The 24,028-nt window shown below is 39.5% G+C and overlaps 2 protein-coding genes across 3 annotated transcripts; both read right to left on the bottom strand.

The window, feature by feature from the left end:
• Positions 1-1,371: 1,371 nt before the first annotated feature.
• Positions 1,372-12,934, bottom strand: vps26a (VPS26, retromer complex component A). Its single transcript, XM_080423241.1, has 9 exons — positions 12,847-12,934; positions 11,203-11,352; positions 10,125-10,200; positions 7,356-7,512; positions 6,479-6,643; positions 6,227-6,333; positions 4,855-4,956; positions 4,334-4,443; positions 1,372-3,991 (listed from the first exon to the last, which is right to left on the bottom strand). The coding sequence occupies exons 1-9, from the start codon at positions 12,847-12,849 to the stop codon at positions 3,875-3,877; spliced, it is 987 nt and encodes a 328-aa protein (XP_080279367.1). The 5' UTR covers positions 12,850-12,934; the 3' UTR covers positions 1,372-3,874.
• Positions 12,935-15,117: 2,183 nt separating this feature from the next.
• On the bottom strand, positions 15,118-23,585 carry srgn (serglycin). 2 transcript variants are annotated; one of them, XR_013934696.1, is made up of 5 exons: positions 23,356-23,585; positions 21,760-21,904; positions 17,530-17,669; positions 16,765-17,212; positions 15,118-16,700 (listed from the first exon to the last, which is right to left on the bottom strand). XR_013934696.1 is itself a non-coding variant. In XM_080452872.1 (4 exons), exons 1-4 carry the CDS (start codon positions 23,417-23,419, stop codon positions 17,136-17,138), a joined length of 426 nt encoding a protein of 141 aa, XP_080308998.1. In that variant the 5' UTR covers positions 23,420-23,585; the 3' UTR covers positions 15,118-17,135. The 2 variants fall into 2 exon arrangements, 1 of the variants encoding a protein (XP_080308998.1); XM_080452872.1 differs by having other exon boundaries at positions 15,118-17,212.
• Between the last annotated feature and the right edge of the window lie 443 nt (positions 23,586-24,028).

Here is a 24,028-nt window from a genome sequence, read left to right as displayed (position 1 = left end):
TCAAGGATGGAGAGATGGGTTGTACAATCTTCTGGTTATAAATCCTTGTGCAATGGTGAGGGGAGACAAGGTCAAGTTGCAACCGCTGACAAAATGTGATGTTTGAATTAATTGCCAAGATTCATGGTTATAATAATTGTGAAACCTAAAATCACAATTTAAAAAATACTAATAACATTTTAGATTAATTGTGCAGAGTGAATATTACATGTAAACCTAGAGTCAAGGCATGTTTCAATTGTGGTCTTATTTAAGGTTTTAATCTGTGTGCTGGTATGCAACATGGGTTTCATGGAAAGACATATTACAAAGACACATTTGTATGTTATATATTATTATTATAATAAATGTTTTATAAGATTGACTGACTTTGTTTGGATTAAAAAAGTCATTTTGGGGCAAGGGTACACCCAAAGTGCACATGAAAACTGAGGACAGGCCATATCTGAAGGTTGTATGTGAAAGAAAACCAATTGTATATGATAATAGCATATTCAGAGGCAGAGAATAGATGTGCTTCTTTCTGTGATACAGAGACATGAAGGCCCTACATTTAGTCCCCTGAATTTACCTTGAACCACACTTAGTATGGTGTACTTTTAATATGTTATTTGGATGTCCACAGTGATCACATAAAACCTTTAATGATTACTATTGCAATTTTCCATGTGCTCCTTAGCTGTGCAATTTCCATTAATCACTTGGACCCTATAGTGTCCCTATTCTGGGCATATAATAGGCTAACATTTGGCAAAAATAACATCACAATGTGACAGTTGCATAGATTAAAACAAATAGGGGGGCAAGGTAGACCCCCTAATGACACCTGGGGGATCTTGGTCAACGTATATGGTTTAAGTGGTCAAGATGCTTTCGATTGTGCCACTAGTAGAAATTCAGAAGAATATTTATTTTCATCCTTAAGCCTCCTTATGAAATATAAACCAGATAAGTCGTTGGCTAGCTAAACACAAAGACATCTAAATAGCTGGCCTTTTCCATCTAGCTCCCTGAATCACAGCAGATGCTCAACATACTTAAAGGAATAAAGCCCATCATTTAAGTTAAATCAGGCCGCCATCATTCACATTTCTTTCAAGAACGTGTGGTCATTTTATCCTACGGCTGTGAATCCATAGATGATCAAATATTTTGTTTTCCTACAGTTCTGTTGCACTCACACCACTTCACTGAATTCCATTTAATTCTGTAAGCCATTCAAGGTTTCCATGGATATGACCAACTACAGTAGATAAACTTTATAAGATTAACTTGAACTTCAATCAAATTACATGTAGATAGAAAACCTGTCATGATCTAATTGTTAATAACCTCACTCTGTTATATTAAGTAACAGATCAATGTTCAAAATTATTCAGTATAAATTTGCTTTATTTATTGATTCATTTTAGCTATATATTTGGGCTGGGGGTATATACAGATATCAATCACACAAGTCAAATGCAGATGGGATCAACATGCAGTGGGTAAGATGGGGTTGATGTTTGTTTTTCCCCCCTCGTTACCTTTGATGATGTTTGTAAACCAAACTGAAAAACTGTGTCTGTAAGAAAGTTGTACAGTGTGTAATGTTCAGAAAAAGAGAAAATAATTTTGACACAAGAAAAACAAAACAGCAAATTAAGAAAAAGGTTTCCAAAAGAAAAGAAACAAAAGTGTAAAGAAATAAAAAAGGCAAGCATAGTTTACATAAAGAAAAAAAAGTGTCAGTGATTGACGCTTCGGGTGTTGAAAACAACCAAAAATACCCAGAACAAATATGGTAGGATTGATTTAACAATTACACAGACAGTGTTGAAATATTACACTTACGTCATAATAACCAAATAAGTAGTAATATACAGTATATATTATATATACGTGCTAGTATAGTTATCATTACAGACGTGATATTTCTGAGGTGTACAGTAGTTGTCCTTGAGTGTTAAGGTATCTTCTCTGACCCTTTCCTCAACTTAACCAATAGAGGGGGAAAGTGCAAAACTGACCACAAATCAGCATTTAAGGGCTAATTTGCCCTACACGGGTCATGTGATGTCACGTGTGTATATATATTTCTTTTTTTCAAAGCAGGAGTTTAACCAGTGGTCAGAACATCACAGTGAAACATTGCTGGGTTTAACGTGACAGTATATGTTTTAGACAGTGCAGCCCCAAAGGATGCTTATAGTAATAAAGTTGAGCAATACAAAAGTCTAATTGTAACACGCTCAAAATACACCATGTCATCTTGTTCTATGGATTGAACATGAAATGGACAAAAGGTGTACAGTAACTACAGTACATCAATCACAGCTGGGGTGAGTTTACTTTCCATTCAAATGATTCCAAATCTAAATAGAAACTGCTGTTCCTTAGCATTCATTAGCATTATTTCTTCATAGGTTGGACATACATTTCTCAACCTGGCAAAAGCAATAGTTTAACTGAACCTTAAAAGAATTGAGAGTGAATTAACCCCAGCCTTGAAATGGACACAAAACTGTAGTGGCCTGATGAACTTTAACAGCAGTGACCACTGCAAAAAAAATATGAATCTAAACTTGATACATTTCAATGTTGTGGAGTATTAAAATCTTTCTTCAGGTGAAAATAATCAACCAATGTAAATGAGCCAATTTATTTCCTGAAATGAGTGACTAAATCTTGAAGTAAGGCAAATCACTGCATTTAACATGTTTTTAAATTGTCTTCTTATGTGAAACAAGTTACAGTGAGTTGCAATATAAACACATTGTTTTATTCACTGGCACATCTCTTCACTTTTTAAGTAAAAAGATTTTAAGACTGAACACGTGGTTTAACTGTTCAGATGGACATTTCTTTTGCACTGCACTTCAGCAAGGACCCACAGGTGAAGAAGCCTCTCACAGTTAGCACAGCCATTATTACTCGAGCATGCTCAAGACAACTAAAACTGGGCAGTTTCTGAGCTCTGTGCTATGAGGACAAACAAGAACAGGGTCATGTGGTCACAAATGCTTTAACTGGGGGGGGGGTCACAAACATTCACACTAAGCATTGTGTTCTAACCACCCAGATTGGACAGGGTGTCCACTGTTGAGTAAAAAAAGATTCTCACAACCGAAGTGATCTCGAATACTTGACTGGCCCCGAGCGGGCCGTTACAAGTGCCTTCGTTCATAGGGAGGTAAAAGAGAGTGGACCGAAGATTGACTGCTGTGCAGGATGTCAGAAATGGAAGCTCCTGTTGCAGTGCTTTTACATAAGAGAGGAGAGAAGAAAGCTAGTGTGCATTGTCTGTAGTCATTTCTACTCTTTTCTCCCTTTCACTCCAGTTTTATTTTTGCATTCAGCACACTGGAATTCTACAACTTTCCCATTTGTGTATGTGTGTGTGTGTGTGCGCGTGTATTCTCAATATAGTCAGCAATATCAAACAGATTGTGTCTTGTCAATTTCCCTGGTTATGTCAAGTACATTTGCAACCCTCTGCCCCCTCGCTACCCCTGACCCCCTTCCTTCTTGAGCTCATGTTTTGGATTTGCATTGAGCAGCCTTGAATTGTATAATTCCATGACTTGACATGCATATGTCTGTGTATATATATATATATATGCGCAAACGTCTGTGTGTGTGTGTGCTTTTTCAGTCGATGGGAGGCAGGAGAGCGTGTGTATGGGTGTTGAGATGGTCGGGTATCCCCTACAGTATTATTTCAGGCTGTTCAGTGGGTCGGGTCGGGTGTGTATATGCATGTGTGTGTATGTGTGTGCATGTCTACAAGTATTTCTCAGTCCAGGGGTGGACAGGAGGGTAGCTCACATCTGGCTGTTTAGCAGTGAGGAGTTTGGGTGTTTCTGTGTGTATTTTCAGTCCAACAGGGTGTCCCTCACATCTCTGGCTGTTCTGCAGTAACTGGTTGGGGTCGTGGCTCGGGCGACTCGTAGCGTTGGTGGAAATTCCTTTTCCTAATCTTCTCTGGGGCTTTCCTCCACAAGACAATCTCCTAAATAGAGAGAGAGAGAGCGGAAATCAAACAAATGGCCATACTCAGAATCTCAAAGGGAACTCTTGTGGCAGGCAAACAGAGTCTACAGAGGCTCTCTATGAGAAAGCAAGAACGAACATGATGAAATGAATGCAGAAATCTATGAATGTATACTATATATAGTAGCCTGTATCTGACATGAAAGGATCAGGGAACCCATCATATTTCAGAAATACGATGAAGCCAGGTAAATAGAAAACTAGTCTGATTGTCACAGATACAGCTGCCTGTGCAACCATTCAACAACCTACACAAGAGTTCAAGAGTTATACAAAATATTTAAATATTTCTGCCCGTTACCTGCTGTTTGAAGTATCTCCTGTCCTCTTCATCCACCAGCACCAGATTAAGGAAGTAACGAACAGAGAACTTCTTGTTGACATCCCTCATTGTGGCTGTGAGATCATATCCTGTCAACAGAGGGAGCAAATACACAATCAAACAACATAATCAGCCTTTCCTGTTTGTTAACTGCACCAGAAAAACTCCTCTCAATGGTGATGTTAGTTAACAAATCCCTTTTAAAATCCAACAGAAAACACACAATATAGCGTAATAATTTAAGGCCTGTCCATCAAGCATTTGGTGATTTTAGATCATACATTTAAAATAACATCTTCTTAAAGTGCTTTGTGCCTCTCTGTAAAAAAACAGTTTTTCGTGCAATGTTATACTCCACATGACGAGTAAACAGATTCTGATATCTAAAATCGGGCATGTCTTTTCAGGTATGGGCAATGTATAAAGTTTTCATCCACCTCAATAAATCCAATTTGATGTCACCATGGCAGGGGAAGAGTGCAAATAAGAGAAATTCCTACCTGCCAGAAACAGCCTGATGGGTATGGATTCTCCTTTAACTGGAGCTCCATCCATGATTTCATACTTAGCAACCGTTTCAGTCTCTGTGGTAGTGCTGGGACCTGGACAAAATGACAACATCACTGGATTATTTTATTTGATCAAGATAAAACAGAGCAAGTCTTCATTCCATGATCTTTCCACTCGAAATCATAAGCTCTTGATCAGAGGGTAGCGAAAACTGCAATTACCCTGACCACAGCAATGCATGGGCAGGCGCTCCTGTGTATGACCGTTAACAAAATAACTCAAGATGTAGGCTGCCCAAAAGAGTTGACATCTTCGCTAGCTTATTTTCCTGCAACCAACCGGCATCTCACTTCAAGTGGCTGTGCACTCTTCATTTCTCGGTTTCTTATTCGTCTTCTTTGCATGTAAGCAACTGAAGTCATACCACCCCCACTGCTTCATATAAATAATTGCAATGCTGGCTAGGAATTAAATGTGCGCAGCGGGCTGGTAGCTGATCATATAGTGCATCGACCACATGCAGTGCATGTTCCAATTCCAAACGTGTTCCAAGCGTTTCATGTCTTTCCCCTCTCTCTTCTTCTTCTTCTTTCAGCTAAGGGGTCGCCACAGCGGATCATCCGTTTCTGTTCTCTGCATCTTCCTTGGTCACCTCAGCCACCTGCATGTCCTCTCTCACCGCATCCATAAACCCCCGCTTTGGCCTTTCTCTTCCCCTCTTGCCTGGCAGCTCCATCTTCAGCATCCCAGTACCCTTCATCCCTCCTCCGCACAAACTATGACCTTTTTGTCATTAACACAATTTTCAAGCTTATGTGCACCATCTGTTTGAGCTTTTTAAGGCTTGGAATGTGTATTGTTATTTGTCTGTGTCACACCAGATTGCTGGTAAACAGCCAGTTTCTCTCTCCCAGTCTATTATCTGTCACAAGGCCATCTTATAAAGTCTAAAGCACTCTAAACGCTGTTTTCACTATTTTGGGTCCCGGGCAAACATCCGATTTCTCTTTTGGGTCTTGAGCTAAAACGTTTGGGAACCACTGGTCTAAAGAATGCCACTGCACTCTAGTTCCGATGCAAAGTTTATTTGAAAGTAAGCAGCAAGCTGCTGTCTTCAGGGTCAAAGGTGAATACACTTTCAACTTAAGCTCAAGTGGACAGTGGCATTCTTTGTATAAGAGTTGATTCTCCAGCCTGACCTGTCCAAGCCGGAGGCACCACGGTGGATTCAAACCCCTGACTCCGTGGTCCGTTGTTGTTGATTTAGTTTCAGCCTTAACAGATTGGTGTTATCTTATACCATAGCTGGACAGCTATTCCAGAGATCCGTTGTTTGACATATACAGCTATCTTAAGTCTTACCTATACCAGTAATCTCCTTCTTAATGAGCTGCAGTTCCATGTGTTGGATTTTGATCCTGACCAGCAGGAAATAGATCTTTCCTACGATCACATCCTTAAGATGATACCTAGAAAACAGACAAGAGAAAACCAGCTCAAACTTTAAATCCTTAAGCTCAGACTAAGGATTCACTGGATCCAATTACATTTGTAATTCAGAGTTAGTTGAGCAAGATATGAAATGACTCTTTCTTGGAGTAAAGCAATACTTACTTTGACTTGTTGTATTCAAACTCAATATGCAGACAGTCTTCTATGCCGACCTCCATCTTGATGGAGTTGTTGACGTCTGGGTAGGTGGCCAACTGGTGGACAATCAACTCATATTCCTTCACTAGGTCAGACAGACGACGAACTATTGTCACCCTTAGAAAATACCTGGAGAAACACATACAGAAGCAGAAACTTACATTATATGTCTATGTCACACATGTAACCATGCAGCACTATCTACTAGGGGTGTGGCGATATATCGTCCCGCGATATATCGCGATACGTTTTCGTGACGATATGTATCGTTTTGGAGAAAAAAATATATCGTTTAAATTATTATTATTTTTTTTTTACAATAATAATTATCAGGCATGCAAACAGCCCGAGGTGAAAAGGGTGACAACATGTTGGTTTGTTTTGGGTCAGGTGTCACACTATTGCCCTATTTGGATTCAAAACGGCTATTGTAGCTGAAAAGCTACAAGTTTGCATGTCTGAATAATGCAAAAACAGAATTATTTGTTTGCATTTGCTTTTTTTCTCCCCCCTATATATTTTCATAATAAAAAAAGTGTGTATCGTATCGAAATCGTATCGAAGTTGTGAGCCCAATATCGTATCTTAGCGTTTCGTGAAATTAGTGTATCGGCACACCCCTACTATCTACAAACCAAAAACATGAGTAACACCAATTAAAATATATATTATGCCAAGGACCAAAGATCTTTTACAACGGATATTCGTTCCTGGTGCAAAAGAACATACGTTACAGTGAAAATATTTCAGATCATTTTTTAGAAACACCCCTTTCATCCAAGTTTTGTCTGAGACATGGTGCTGAGAAACATCAGTGTGGTTGTAAAGGCTAATACCATACCTGAGTCGGACATTGGCTCCAGTATAGGACTCATAGGGCTTCTCCACCTGCATGAACTCAAAGTCATAGCTCCTGTTCTGGGCCAGCTCACCAGGCAGAGCTAGTTCCTTCACCAGGTCCACAAACTCATGGGTGTTGCTTTTATCAGAGAACAGCTCTGCAACCAAGCAAAGTGTTTATTTGTTTATTTTCAAAGTGGAAAGCATTTCCATAAAACCGCAACAGCAATAAAGAAATGTTAACTCCTTAAAGACTTAACCACTTGAACCCCAGCATACATATTCTGGGGTGAGCATTAGCCAAAAATAGCCATCTACTGCGACACCTTGTGAGCTTGTAGATTGGATATTTTTTAGCAGTTAGAGTAGGTAAATGCATTTAACTAACACTACCATACTGATTGGTCAAAATAACATTTATCCACACAGTTTCCTATGCAGTAATTCTAGCAGAAAGTGGGTTTAGCTGTACTATGGCAAGCTGCAGGCTGCACATGATGATGCTCAGTGAACACTGCAAACAATGCATGCCAAAACATCTAGTTATAAATTCAGATAGCACTGAGGTGGAAACCTTTAACTATGATATAATATTAACATTAAGTTAACATTAGGGCTGTAACAAATCAATATTTCCTCTAATCATTAAACCGTTGTGTAATATAGAATCTATAAGTTGACACTGACAAAACAACAAACACATTGATTATTTTCCTGGTCTCAACTACTTAAACCATAATTATACTTTGTTGATCGGGGTCCCCCAGGGGTCTATCCTTGGCACGTGTCACGTTGCGACGTTAGCTTGTCAATTTGCCATTTTTGCTGAATATTAGCCTATCATGATTTATGACATGCACAGAATCGCGGTACAAATGGTTCAAATGCTTGAATGCCTCATCCTGTGTGGTCATCACATTAACTAATGATCTTTTCTCAATATTTTCTTAACTATATTCTGAAAGCACCAACAGAAAATTATGTAATATTATCGATATTGAGGTATTAGGTACAAAACATTGCAATATTTCATTTCATCAATACCGCCCAGCGATATTTAAAGATAGGTCAAAGCAATGACACTTTTTTTTGCTGTACATATCCATCCATATTTAATTGTAATAAATTCTTATGCCTTCTCCATTAACTTGATAAAAGTAAACACAATGACCTCTTCAAGACATGCCACACAAACAAGCCCCGATCACCTTCAATGTCACTGCATTTTGTACCTCTGCTGACACAGAGAGCCTGGGAATGAGGTCAGTGGACAATAGACCATATGAGCCACTATTAGAATGCAAACTGTCACTGCAGAGGAAAGAGAGACGATGGCAGTGGCTCAGGAGCAGTGTTGATTTTGACAGCAACTCTTTATTTAGTTTGAGTCATAGTCTTTTGAATAAAATTCCATTTAGTTTCAGTCATATTTTAGTCATCTGAAATGTTTTCGTTTTTGTCAACTAAATATCATAAGATTATAGTCGACTAAATCTTTAGTTGATTTAGTCAACTAAAATGTATTTTGGCGGTGCCTTGATGGCGTCGTAATGGCTGATTTTACACTGAAAATAGCCGATCTACAAGCTCACAACGCGTCACAGCGTGACGCGTTGTGAGCTTGTAGATCTGATATTTTCAGAGCGCAACACCCGAGCGCAACGAAACATAAAATGACTTGTCTTTTAGTTCTACAGGATCTCTTCTCCACTCGTCCCTCACTAAGATTTTAGTCTAGTTCCTGGGTCGATCCCCGACTCCTTCTGGTTGAATGGGTAAGTGATATTTTTGGGTTAAAACAAAAAGTATTTTGTTAAAAGGTTAAAGCACTATATTCTGATAGTAATCATTGCTATAGAGTGTTTGTTCAGTAACAGGAGTCCCCGTCTCTCCAGCTCTTTAATAAACAGAAAATACATTTTCTGGTAGGTGTCAAAATCTCAGCCAATCAGGAGAAAGTACCCATTTTTAAGCTTCATTTTTATAGTGTTCCAGTTCCAATTTTGCCTGCTCATTTCTTAGTGTCATCACTTCCAATTTCACTTGTTTAATCTGTATCCTGATTGAGTTCTCTATCCTGATTGGATAAAATTGGAAATGAAACTGAAACGAAAATGCATTTTCTGTTTTATAAAGAGCTGGAGAGACAAGGAGACTCCTTTTACTGAACAAACACTCTATAGCAATGAGTACTATCAGAATATAGAGCTATTTAACACTTATTTTAACCAAAGAAAATCACTTACCCTACCTTACCCCCAACTGCTCCCTGTGAGCAGCTTGGTGTCTCACATGTTTTTCTCCGCTGTCCGTATGCAAATGTGTGTGAGTGAATGGGTACATGCTTTGGAGATGCTTTGGAGAGAGGCACTATGTAAATGCAGCATTTGTCCAGTGAAAGTGAACCATTATTTTTGTCAATGTTTACAATGTATAAACATAGCACGTGTAAACGTTCACACCCCTAGTTAATACGGTGTTCTTCTAGCACTTTCTAAATCCATGTAGGAAGAGTCAACTTTAACCCATTAAAACCGAGAAAGCATCCGTGGCATTTTTGATTTTAGCATTGGCTATTCAAAAATAACAGATCTACAAGCTCACAGCTCACAGCGTGTCACTTCGTGCCACGCTTGCGAGCTTGTACATCTGCTATTTTTGAAAAATCTTGAAAGTGTTGAAAAACTACTGATTTAGAAGGCATTTGTAGAATCGGCCTCAGGTCTTGATGGCTTAATGTCTCTAGGCTGCATGCATGGCGTGCACTCACCTATCTGTCCAACAAACTCGATACGGATGCCTTGGTGCTCCAGTCTCTTTCCACCCTGCTTCACATTCAGATTCACCTGCAAGGACAACAGAAACACAAATCTCCAAATCCAAAATACCTCCGTCTTTGATCACTCCCTCTTGTCACGCAAAGAGATAATATAACCTGGTCTAGTCTAATTAAGATTTCTCAAAAACTCACAGCCCACGTCAGTGGTTTTCTGATAATGTTACCTTCAGCACTTAAAGGGCAAGACCTCTTTGATAGGTTTGGATTGTGTAGTTACCTTGCCATGATGCAACTCCAAAAAGGTGGACAAAAATAATTGCTCCATTGATTAGAAATTGATCATTCAAAATATTCTCCTCGTTGACTTAACATTGTAGGGTGAAACAGTTCCCAAAGTCACTCTTTTAGCACGTAAACAAACACAAACAAAGCTGATTCTGACAATATAGAACATCACAAAACCCAGTACTGTTTAAATAAAAATGATAATATCCTGTGGATTTTACTATTTTTATTAGGAAGAAACCCCGGACTGGATCCGGAAATATTCAAATAGTAAAATCAACAGGAAGTTGACATTTTTATTTAAAAAATAAACAGTACTGGGCTTGTTGCTTGTTGATGTTCCATGTCGTCTGACAGGTGTGTGATTTTCATTTTAAGAAATAGTTTTCGTAGAATAAAAGCATATTTTGCAATTATGATAAATAAGTTTAAACGACTAGTATTTAGTAAAGGATTAGTAGGGGCAGCACTGTTTAATAGACTAGTCGACTAGCCGTGCACATCCGTAGTTCACATGAGCAGCACTGTCGTTGGCGCTGTATGCATGTGGCAGTGTGAATAGCACTTTGATTGGTGTGGAGACAGAGAGGGACAGAGTAGAGATACAGACCAAACCTGTTTTAGACGGATGCCCCTTTGGAAACTTGCTCACTAACTAGCTCATGAGACATTTGGCAAATTAAAATGTTCTTCATTTCCCCAAAGCACAATTAGGATCAGCTGAATAGTGCTGAGGCCCCAGGGGCCCACATTCAGAACCACTGTAAGAGCCAACATACTGTACCTTCCCAGACACCGACTCTCCATCATAGAACAAGTAGTGTTTCTCCACTTTCCCATCTTCTGTCTTCAGCTCAGCTGTCTTCCTGTTTTCAGCATCATTCAGCAACACATCTATCTCACATACCGGCCCAAACAAACCCCCCAGGAAACTCTGGAAGAATAGAAAAGAATATTCACATTCACTAGCATGTCTATCTTACAGAAACAGACAGACACCTCAAGACACATAAACTATGTATATACACACACACACACACACACACACACACACACACACACACACACACACACACACACACACACAACTATAATCCTCTCCAATATATAGTCAGAAATAACATTCTGTACAAGATCAAAACTGGGATTGTTGCCTCTGACAGTCTGAGTCGCCAACAGCATAATGTTGAGTCATACTGTCGCTACACCCTGCCCAAGCCAGTTATTATTATAATTCTTACTGTCTGTCAGACTGTATACCAATATGAAAATCACCTCCATGCCCACACTACTTGTTTTGGGGATAGGCTGACAAGCACATGCATGCTTGAGCAATCAGGACAATACCAAGATGAATTACTTGATTGTATTAATCATACATGATTGAGAGACTAGTTCACCCTCCAAATATTCCCAAGTAGTGTCCAGCTTCCCCCCCAGAAGAAATCCACAATTAATTATCTCAAGTGCCCAGTATTGGTTGGACATTTTATATAAACATACATACTATTTATTAGAGGAAGTATTCATTATTGGGGGCTTTGGATGGGGGGGGGGGGGGGTCTGTCATTGTTGTTGTGTTAGTCATTGTGTGTAAACTATAAAAGGCTCTCGGGGAGCAAAGAAAAAGAGTCCTTACTTTTTATATCATTTGGTTTGTGGAGTGAAAGAAGAGCTCATATATGAATTCAGAAAAAAAGGTAATTGAAGACCAACTATATGTAGGTGACCCCCAGATGATTGCCACTGGGTTTGCATAGGGGCGAAAGTGCCATGCTGTTGCTGTACCATTAACATCAGTCAGGACCCTACAACACCACAATCAATATAGGTGGTTATGTGGGCTTACTGTAGATATCGATTAGTCATTATCTGAGTCACTGCGACAATTAATAATCCATCAGCAAAAAAAACATATTTTTATGTCAACTAGCCAACTCAGCCATCAGCCCACATACCGTACATTGTAATGCAAAGAACAGCTGGCGCACATCATGAGCTACTGTGACAGATTCATTAGCCAAATGACTAAAGCCCAGACAGTCAGTCAACTGCATAACACATTCATTTGCTGTTGTTTGTGACCATTTGCAACTTTAACTAGCATTGATGATGATACCAAGATGGAACAGTACAATTAAGACATCCATTTACCAATAACAAGAGGGATAAGTGCATTAATGACAGGCTCTAGCTAAAAGCAGACGGCCTGTGACTGTGTGTGTGTGTGTGTGTGTGTGTGTGTGTGTGTGTGTGTGTGTGTGTGTGTGTGCTAGCTGTCTTTGCTACTTACATTACCAGTCACACCACAGCAGGACGTGTTATTAAACACAACCAAGTGAAAGTCACAACTATAGTGTCAATGAGTGTTAGAATACAAACTAACTGCTCTGGTTATTATTCGTTGTTGTTTGTTTCGTAGACTCACCATGTCGGCGGTCCAGACAGTTGAAGCTAACAGTTAGCCTCCCCGTTAGCCCAGTGTGTTGCTGTCTGACAAACAGTAGTGAGATTTACTCTCATGTGACCTCAGTCATATGAGAGGGCGGGGCCATGGGCGGAGGCTCTGTCAGTCATATGAGAGGGCGGGGCCATGGGCGGAGGCTCTGTCAGTCATATGAGAGGGCGGGTCGAAGGCTCTGTCAGTCATATGAGAGGGCGGGGCCATGGGCGGAGGCTCTGTCAGTCATATGAGAGGGCGGGGCGGAGGCTATGTCAGTCATATGAGAGGGCGGGGCGAAGGCTCTCCCTCTGAGCAGAAGCACAACTTCAGGGATAACACAGTGGTTCTCAACGTGGGGTCCAGTCCAGGGATCCCCAGGGGGTCCTTGAGGGGGTTCCAGGGGGTCCCCAACAAAATTTTCAATCAGTTTCCCACTTTAAACCTATTTTATGCTTTTGGCTATTCTTCATCTTTTTCAAAACCCAATTGACATACGGTAAGTAAATAGTACAGCAGCATAGTATGGTATGATCTGACCGACCCCTGACCTTTGTCTCTATCCCTGTCATATGTAATACTGAAAGATCTTTTGAAATATACACTTGTATATTTTTTGAATATAGGAAACGTAAAAAAAGAAGGATATTTAATTAGGCTATACCCATGATCGATTGACCCATACAAATCTTCAAGCTCACACGTTTGTGTCTGCTATTTTTTCAACAATTTTGAATCAACAGTTTTGAACATTTTTTAACACAACTCTTCTATTATGGGGGTCCCTGGCACAAAACAATATATATACATTTTTGTGGGTCTTTGACATGAAAAGGTTTGAGAACCATTGCTCCATTTACAGTTTTTCCCAAACACAAGATATTTTTAAAGATTAGTTGTCGTGCTTGTAGATCAGCTATTGTCACTATTAAATAGGTCTTAAGTATAATAATCATAATCATGATCATAATCATACTAATAATATCTATGAGCTCACAAGTATTATAATTCTAGGCTAATAGTCTATCTATCCAATTCTCAACTCTTGATAACTTGGACAGGACACTTTGTCCCTTTGACAACTGTGAGCATCAGTTTGTAGACTGAACCCTACTGATTTGGGTGAACTCACTGCCTTTCCTCTAGCGCCACCCTCAGGCCAATACTTGTTTTCTGGTCTTTTTGTTCTGGTCTAAAGCATATTTTTACAGTCTATGGTCAAAGACACAGGTTTTTTATTTATTTTTTACTTTATTGTATTTAACTTCCCCCCCCGCTTTTGCTGTTGTTTACAATATGTCTATCCATTCTAGTATTGATAATGATTTTATTCATCTTCTATTTCATTTTATTTCTTTATTTCAACCCCACAAGTGAGAATGGGGAGCTCTAATGGCAATATTTAGTTCCCAGTTGAGTCTATAGCAGCAAGCTAATGCTGTACTGGAGTCATTAGTCATCGTGCATTTGTTTTGTCCCATTCATTCCTCCGCTGAAATACATTTTGTCTAAATGTTTGCCCATATATCATCAACATGCTTGTTTTTCTTCTTGGCAGATAATATAAAAGGTCCACACCACTAGCATGCTGCATGGATGTAGCCTATTAAAAGGAGTAAGGACTGTGGTAGACTGTGTGATCATGGATGAGATAAAAGCCCTGTGGTATAATAACTGTGATAAGGGAACCAACAACAGGAAGTCTTACAACTGCACGCAGTAGCAAACACCCTGCACAACATGTACCCTAAAGTGTGAAACGACTACTGAATTTGTGAAAACCGTTTACATTCAATTTTGTTGGTTGCATAATGCACTAAACTAGACAGACGGACCGTAAGCTAGACAACACTGTAGGTGGGGACTGTAAAGACGACTGTTGTCCCTTCACCCCTGCTACTTTGCGAAAGAAGACTGTTGATCATAGTAATTCCTTAACATCATGGACAATGTCTCTTAGAACCAGGAACTTAAACAAGGCAGCTTTTTCAAAACCCAAATGACATCAGCGTACTATAGCAACGGTTATGATCTTACCCCCGACATTTGTTTCTCTCTGTCATGTCTGTCATTTGTAAGAATGTCTAAAATAAAACTACTAAATATTTGGTTGAATAACCATTAAACATTTTTTAACATTCATTTCACTTTCTCCCATATTTTACCTGTACTGTACTGTATGTATTGTTGTGTACTGTATAATTGTACACACAATTATACAGTATACAAGAAACCCTTTGAAATATGACAACTCTACGGTTAAGAGGATGAAAATGATTTTTTTATTGCATTATCGATCACACTCCTTTCTACTCAGAATCTACAAAGAGGTGCAGGATGATAATTTGTCAAGCTGATGAACTGAACTCAGAATGTACTTGATAAGATCCAGCAGTGTTTAAAAGTATTATTATGCTGATACATTGAACTTGCATTGCAAACACATTCCCTTTATTTTGGAAAAATAGATTACACAATCCATTTATCAATATTAAGTACGGCAATAAAAACATTTCTACTTTCATAATTGTACATGTACAAAGCACTGGGCTACAATATGAAAGCCACAATTCCAAGCCAACCACTCACATTCATACAGATATAAAACTGTAGGCACATAAGGGCTAATTCAAAATTCAAATCCAATTTGCAACTCACTTCACTAGAGCATTCTTTCAATGAAATATTCCTTGATATTAAACACAGGATCACAGCATCCTGAAAATAGGTGCAAAACGTCACAACGCAACACATTGTGAGGTTATAGATCGGCTATTTTAACGACAACCAAATAAATTATATAGGGTTTGAGTAGTAAAAATACTATCTCATGTCAAAAGGCATTAAAAGCATTCTAACTACTTGAGCCCTATATACTTAGTCATACGACAAATTGTGAAAATGGCCGATATCCAAGTTCACAAGCTGTCGCATCATGACGCCTGGTATTTTTTGCCTATAATGGACTCAAAGGACTCAGGTTTTTGCCTGTAATGACATGCCCAAAATAGGGACACCAGGTTAAAAGTGGCTAAGGCCTTTAGTTGACTGCATTATCACTGAAATGCATTTCTGTCAGGAAAGCAGCACTTTCAAGCCCCTTTCGACAGCCTCCGGAGTAAAGCTACGTAGGCTACATTTAATTTGCTGACCATGTAGCATATCCGGAAGGTACATTATAAAACATGGTCTCATCCACCTATGTGGGAGAGGCAATGTGATTGCTCATATGAAGGGTGAGTTAGATTCATTCTATCTGGGATAGCAGGGTAGTGCAGGGGGCTCTTCTGAAAATAATAGCTGGAAGCCACTGCTGCACACAGTGAGCAAAGTATAGAAAAAGGCACATCATTTTATTGCACAGGTCAAAGCATATTCCAAAACTTATATTATAAAATGAATATTCCATTATATTCTTTATACAACATCCACCAATGGTGAAAGAGAATACAGGTAACAACTTAAAATCCAATAGCTACATAAAGTGTATGACTTTGTTTTTGAAGGTACAGGCAGGGTTGGATGGGGGGGAATCCATGCCTCTGCTTTTGACATACTCCCCCCTGGCCATTCATTGTTATCACTGGTGGGGATATGCTTTATCTCTGCTTTTGGTAAATTTCTGATATATTTGTTTATTTTTATGTTTGATGATATCAGAATTTAACAGATAAAAAGATATGTTAACTACACTAACACTGTCGGGGCAAATTTGTCAAAATTCGTTCTTTTTTTTTTTTTTAACAAAAGCATGAATAGCAGATCTACAAGCTCACAACGCTTTGCATCACAAAAAGTTGTGAGCTTGTAGATCAGCTATTTGTCGTACAAAGAATATAGGGCTGAAGTGGTTAAAATCTTTTTTTTTGTTGTTACAAATCTAACCCTGGTTACTGGGCTATTTACTCTCAGTGGGTCTTTACGGTTGTTCCTCTGCTCCTAAATAGCTGTTGCCTCATAGAGTCTCACAAACAACTAGCAATTGCTTGAGGCAATTTATATTGTTTGTACTGAGTAAAGTCCTCAGTATTAATTTAATTAATTTCCATTTGTAACTCTGAGCATGTAAATTAACACTGAAGGTTTTACAGTGTATTATTTCTTAATTTTTCAAAAATTTCTTACTCCATGAACCGTGTGTGTGTGTGTGTGTGTGTGTGTGTGTGTGTGTGTGTGTGTGTGTGTGTGTGTGTGTGTGTGTGTGTGTGTGTGTGTGTGTGTGTGTGTGTGTGTGTGTGTGTGTGTGCGTGTGCGTGCGCGCTTTCATGCATGTCTCTCTACAGTAGTAGGTTCTCCTCCTTCAGTTCCTCGGCTGCTGGCATTGATGCTGGCATTGCTGCCCGCCCAAACACATCTACAAGTGGAAAACAAGGAGTGTTAATTGAACTATGAGCATGTACAAATGTAACCAAATGGACCTATTTGTACACTCTCAGAGTTACACATGGATAAATTAACACTGAGCACTGCGTACTACAGTATGTACATTTAACTGTGCATGGTTGTCAAGCAACATCATGGTACTGTAGTAGAAACATTAGATTCAACATCGGCAGGTTGTGTTTGTTGTCGATTCATTCTTGCTTCATAAATGACATTCTGTATGGTGTAGAAAATGTGAGAACGTAGAAGATAGTGTGATACATAGACAATGGATAATATCTTACGTACCTCGGTTTGGCTCAGCCTCAGGCTCAGGTGCCCGGTCTGCCATCCATGGATAATATCCATCAGAAGAACCCTCAAATCCACCAGAACCTTCCTCTGGCTCTGTCGCTTGCTCCTCATCCTCCTTCACAGGCTCCGCCTCTCTAGAATCAAAGTCGTAATTGAGTATAACGTGTAAACAGGGATACTCATACTTGTCCCATATTTGTAATAATAACCTGTGTTTCCAGTGATTAACGATCTTCTTCACCAGTCACACTGAGGTTTTGGCATGCAGTGTATGGAGTATCACTCCATACACTGCATGCCAAAAGTGCAAGCCAAAAGTGAAAACTGATAGGGGCTATGCATAGTATACTTCATTTGGTAGGACTGATTTGTTTGTTATGGCTCAGCTGTGTCTCTCATTTAACGTTGTAATCGGCTGATTTGGTTGAAACAGAATGTTCCGAATGAGGGGATCACAAGGGAATCTCTAATGGGTCTAAAGCCCTATTCGGACAGTTTCCCGATCGACAACCAAGATACAATGTCATTAGAGACTGCTCGATGTTTATGGGAGGGGTCCACAGGAGGAAAACAGGGGAGGTCATATAAGTCCAGGGGAGTACTGGGACTGGAATCAAACAAAATTATGTTTATCGTTATTTGGTGGGTGAGGATCAATAATGTTTTTAGTGTGGCTCTGAAGCAGGCAAACCGTCTATAAGAGGGTCAGTCTGTTGGTTTGTGTGTAGGCCTATGTATCTGTCTGTGTGTCTTTGTGTCCGTTGTTAATATTACAAACTGCTGGATCTATCAGCGGCACATTTTTTCAATCACTTGGGGAGGGCCAAGAAAAATATACGTATCACCCTAACCCTCACAGGGAGGGTGATGCCTTTTTCCCCCAGAGCATTTCAAAATCATTCAGTGACCCCTCATTCTAAACATCGAACGATCCCTTACTAACATAGACTTTTAGACTTTATTGTCCCCAAGGGAAATTCCTATCCACTGCACTATAACAGACAATAGTTCATACAACAGCTAACAATAACAAGATTTATAACAGACAACAGTACACACTCGCTTGTTCAGCGAGGCCTATTATTTAAGGCGGGTATGGCATTGGGTATTGGGGTTTCCCAGCGAGGACATCTGTCATCTCATGTACCCATTTGGAATGGATGGGATTATCCCTGTAGGGATTGCTGTAGTTTCTCCCCAGTGTTATGGAGGTGGGAGTGGCTAGCCTCTGGACGTAAGCGTCAAACATGGTCATGTGATGAAAACATTATCCCATAGCAGTCAGAACATTATTTTCAAAAAAAAAAGTGTTGAATCACATAGGTTTCAATCTGGATGGCATGAAGAGTTGTGGCACATTGGTAGGTGACCGGGTAGTGCGTCGAACATATAATCTCTAGGTTGGATCCCATCTATTTGCCCTCGGTTTTCTGTCTCTTTACTATCATGTCTCAATGAAACAAACACTGACGAAGAATTATCAGAGTACTCCTGAGTTTGATGAAAAACAGTAGGTAATTTACGTTGGAATTTCTATGTCTGTGATAGATGAAATCACAAAATCTTCTGAGTATGGGTTTAAGACACCATTTCAAGTGTAAGAGATCACATTTGCCAAAGTTTGGTATTTTAATTATGTGTCCCTGTTACACATAATCTGTTCGTTCTCAGTTCTGGGAATAGGGCTAGTAGTCTACAGTTCATTTTACAGACGCAGGTCACAGGACTGAACAATGGACCAGAGCAACAGGCCATGAGCCGTCACATCCCACTTCCTCTCAATACTTCCATCTGGCTTCCTGTTCATGGCAGGCTACAATTTAGGGGAGCGCTACTGTTGAAAGTCTGGAGTTTTTAAGCACTTATAATGTGGGAGGAGGTCTTATACGGTGTAGCTTTAACATGTTACAATTAGATTAAAGAGAGAGAGGGGGGAGGGTGAGGGATGGAGGGGGAGAAAGGGAGGGAGAGTGGGCCTATTACACTCATGCAATAAACCGAGCTGATGCTGGGTACTGAAACCTGAACATGTTGATCGAGGTGTTGTCAGGAGAGATGATTTTCTGTTCTGTTTTCTGCTTTTATCTAATCAAGCAGATAATCTTTAGAAAGGCCTTTTTTAACAATATGCTGTGAGATGGAGGAGTGTGATTAGAAGACTACATGCCTGGGACGTTCCTCTCAGTGTTTTTGTGTTTTCACAGAAAATGTCAGTGTTGTTATGGTAAAACCTTGTAATTCAAAATGTGCTTTCTTAAAAAACAAAAAACAAAAGCAGATCTACAAGCTTAGCTCATACGCTCACACATACGATGCAACAAATTGTGAGCTTTTAGATCGGCTATTTTTGCCATTTTTCGCATGACAAAGTACATAGGGTTTAAGTGGTTAATTATCTTCTTGAAGAATACGTTTATAATCTGATGGCAACAGAGTTTGCAATGTCTACTGACACGAACATTTTAAAAGGAAACTGAGACTTTGCTAAAAGCGTGATAGTACACAGGCTTCCTCAGCAGTCACACAGAGAGAGAGAAAGAGAGAGAGAGAGAGAGAGAGAGAGAGAGAGAGAGAGAGAGAGAGAGAGAGAGAGAGAGAGAGAGAGAGAGACAGAGAGAGAGAGAGAGAGAGAGAGAGAGGCAATAACAAGGCTTGTCAGCCACGTTTGAATCCACATCATCAGTAAAATTTACTGTATGGTTTTCGTCTTTGTCTGACTGGAGTCCTCAACCTGGGCTAAATTCAGATCTAAATATAGTTGTTGAAGTCTTTGTTGCTGGCCCTGTTCCTTAAGAGTGAAGTTACACTTGAGATGGATGTCTTTTACTTGCACAGGAGACTCTGCCTATTCTTTTTCTGAGTACACACATTATTTATAACTAATATATATATATATATATTTGTATTCTTATTATTTATGTAATTGCAATTTCGGTTTGTACAGAAAATACATTTACCCGCTCTATTACACTTGTAAACTTGTGATGTTGCAATTAGTGAAGGGAAGTTGAATTTGAGATTACCAAACCCTTCCCTTTCACCACTACCTAGCAACACAGTGAAACATGTGTAGGAGTATATTGCAGATACTTTGTATATTGCATATTATTGGGTCATGTAGATTTGAAGAAGTTGTTTTGTTTTTACAATACTTTTTACTTTCAAAACATCGAATAACAAGATCATGACTCGTGAGTCGTCACCTTTTAATCTTCACATCTGATAAAAAATGGGACAAACGTAAAAAATAAAGCTTGAGTGACTGAAGATCTCCTCGGGTAACAAAGTAACAGCTTTCTGATCACAGATCAGTGTGTAAAGGCTACCTCGGTTCTACTTCTCCCTCCATATCCTGTGATCATTATCTCTGACTCTCGCATTCTGTCTTTCTCTAACTTGCTCTCTTTCACACTAGTACCGTTCCCCCCCATCACACATGTCTCTCCCTCATAGTCAACCACACACACACAACCACACACACACACACACACACACACACACACACACACACACACACACGCACATGCTTGCACGCACGCACGCACGCACACGCGCACACACACACACACACACACACACACACACACACACACACACACACACACACACACACACACACACACACACACACACACACACACACACACACACACACACACACACACACACACACACCGCAAGGATCTAACTACACAGAGGTTGTGTAGTTAGATCCTTGCTGACCAAGGTGTCAACTCCAGTGCAATGTCAGTGTCATTTAGCTCTGTGGGTGGCTGTGTGCTTTCATCTGAATATATACTGTACTCACTAAAGTAGATGCTTTGTTTTTCTGGACACATTGTAACAATGATCAAAATACAAATACTGCCAAGACGCTCAACCGAGCCAATTGTCAGTGCACTGTAAAACTCTCAGCATTGTCTAACTTTGAGAGTGTAACAACTGACCCAACATGGACCTAAAGCCTTATTTATACTTAGTTGTGCACCGATGTCTCATACGTGCAACAAAGTATAAATCAGGGACTACTAAGTATAATAATTATACTTAGTTACTATAGTATACTTAGTTACTAAGTATGCAAAGTAGCCTATACTAAAAGTATGAATCAAGCACCAGAGAAAGCAGCATCAGGCAGACACCTACTGTGCACCAGGCCAAGCTTTATCCATCACAGGTACACGCACACATTCAGCACATACTCAGACACACACAAGTACATACATGTAATCTGCAGCTGCAGCAGGCAGTCTGGCTGGCAGGTCTGGACTCAGTTCCATCTCTGGACTTTGGTGCTTGACACAGTTGGCATTACCCAGGCTGGGGTTGCACCTCAAAAACATATACCTGCCCGTAGGAGGCGGGGCTCCTAAGAGATGGCCAGAGAGAGAGAGAGAGAGAGAGAGAGAGAGAGAGAGAGTTCAGTTAACCTTCTTTTTGTGTCTATTTGAGGTTTGAGTCATGCAACTTTCCATCGAACTGACTAACTCTGAAGAAATGTTCTTGGGAAAGACATAAGCGTGTCCACACACACACACACACACACACACACACACACACACACACACACACACACACACACACACACACACACACACACACACACACACACACACACACACGATAAAACAATATTTTACAGTTGGCTACTTGTGTGCATTTGATACATATTATCACACTCACATGATAAACATTCAAATACAATGTCCTAATTCTCCTAATTGAGTGTATTCCTGTCAGCATCATGGACATTGGGCCAAACTTTAAGGCATTGAAATGATTGTAAAATGATTGCTGCAACAATGGAATCTTTTGAATCTTAAATCAGTTTTATAAATTAGCTACTTATTAACTTATGATGAGTAGCATATTCATGAGTCACTCCCCCCACTTTTAGACATATTCAATAGAAAATGAACCATCGGATAATTCAAGGTTAGGCAATTAGCCAATTGGTTAAATTCATTAATTGGTTAATTAGTTAATTATATAACAAACCCATATCGTTCGTAATGCTGGTATGGGTTTGTTCTGATGAGATATAATAAGCTCCCCAAGCTGTCAAGCTGATGATTACGAAGATGAATTAGGCCTACCTTGAACATAGCCTACGCAGCGCAGTATAGCCCATACCACAAATTAAATGACATCACAGGACATTAAAATGTGCTGTGAATGTGATGCTTTTCGTTTCTTCTAAACTCAAGTAGCTAAATTCTATCTCCCCCGCTCTTGTCTACATGAAAACGACCAGCGAATTACGAAAATTACACTTGAAATACAATCTGAACAATTGTAATGAATAAACATCTTGAGTCATGACAACGTTGAGGATTAAACTGTGAAACAAGTCTGATCGATTTGCCGACTCAATACAGCCTATAACTTTGGCAATGATATTTCTGCGTCACTCTCCCATAGTCCTACTTTCACATCCAAGTGTTGATATGGCCAAAAGCCAAAAACTCAAACAGTACAAAATGTTCAAGAAGACAATGTTCAAGAACAAATTGAGTTCTAAACAAAAAAACTAACACTTTTCTGTATAAAATTCACTTGTGAGTGTGTGATTAAAATAAATAATAAATAACGATCGTTCATGACAGACGCACAAACAGCCCACAGGCTGCAACACATAGACCTGTTACTTATATACCTACATTATGTGAAAAAAATTAAATGAAATAAAAGAAATAGTTAAAAGAAAATGTAAAAGTCCCTTCAAAACATTTTCTTGAACTACTTCTGTAATATTGATATGAAACACGCCCCGCATAACACGGACCGTGTCGTTAAGGAGCGTGTTAATGACTAACTTACCCAGACCGTTATTCAAGACGAGGCACAAGACAGCGAGGGACAGAATCGTCTTCATCCTAGACATTATTTTTATTCCAAAAAAAAGGATCAGAAGAGAATATAGGCCTACAACACGCCAAAAAATAAAAACCCCTCCTCCTCAAATGGATGTTTTCCCTTCTGTTGTGTGGGGTGAAGTATGCTTTCTGTATAGCCTCACCTAACTGCACAAACTCCCCCTAAAAAGCTTAAAGCTCAGCCCCTCTGATGCGTCAGTGTTTCCTCAGATCGTCTTCATGGGTAGAAAGTGTTAGAACATCCGTTGGTGGAAACTTTTATAATACCGCCCCTGTCAGGTGGAACAGTTTGTGTGGATAGTTATCTGTCTTCTTACGTAATAAAGATCCTCTCAAGAAATTAATACATGATTTACACAAATGAGCAGTGGTGGAAAAAGTACTCAATTATCTTTTTATATTCTTAACGTTGGCATATAAGTAGCTGTCAAAAGATGAAATGAAGGGATACATGACTCATTCACTGAAAGAAGAGAACATAAAAATGTATGATGCTGCTGAGGCACTTTCTGCTGATTTGTGTGACAACAAAAAAAAGACGCTGCACCTCACACACCTCAAACACAGTCAAATCAGGTTAGTTTGCCAGTAATCCACGTTAGGCTAGTCACACAACC

The sequence above is a fragment of the Gymnoscopelus braueri genome, assembly GCF_963280865.1.
Source record: "Gymnoscopelus braueri genome assembly, chromosome: 1".
Lineage (NCBI taxonomy): Eukaryota > Metazoa > Chordata > Actinopteri > Myctophiformes > Myctophidae > Gymnoscopelus > Gymnoscopelus braueri.
The sequence above is the reverse complement of the archived record's forward strand: the minus strand, read 5'-3'. Positions and strand labels throughout refer to the sequence as shown.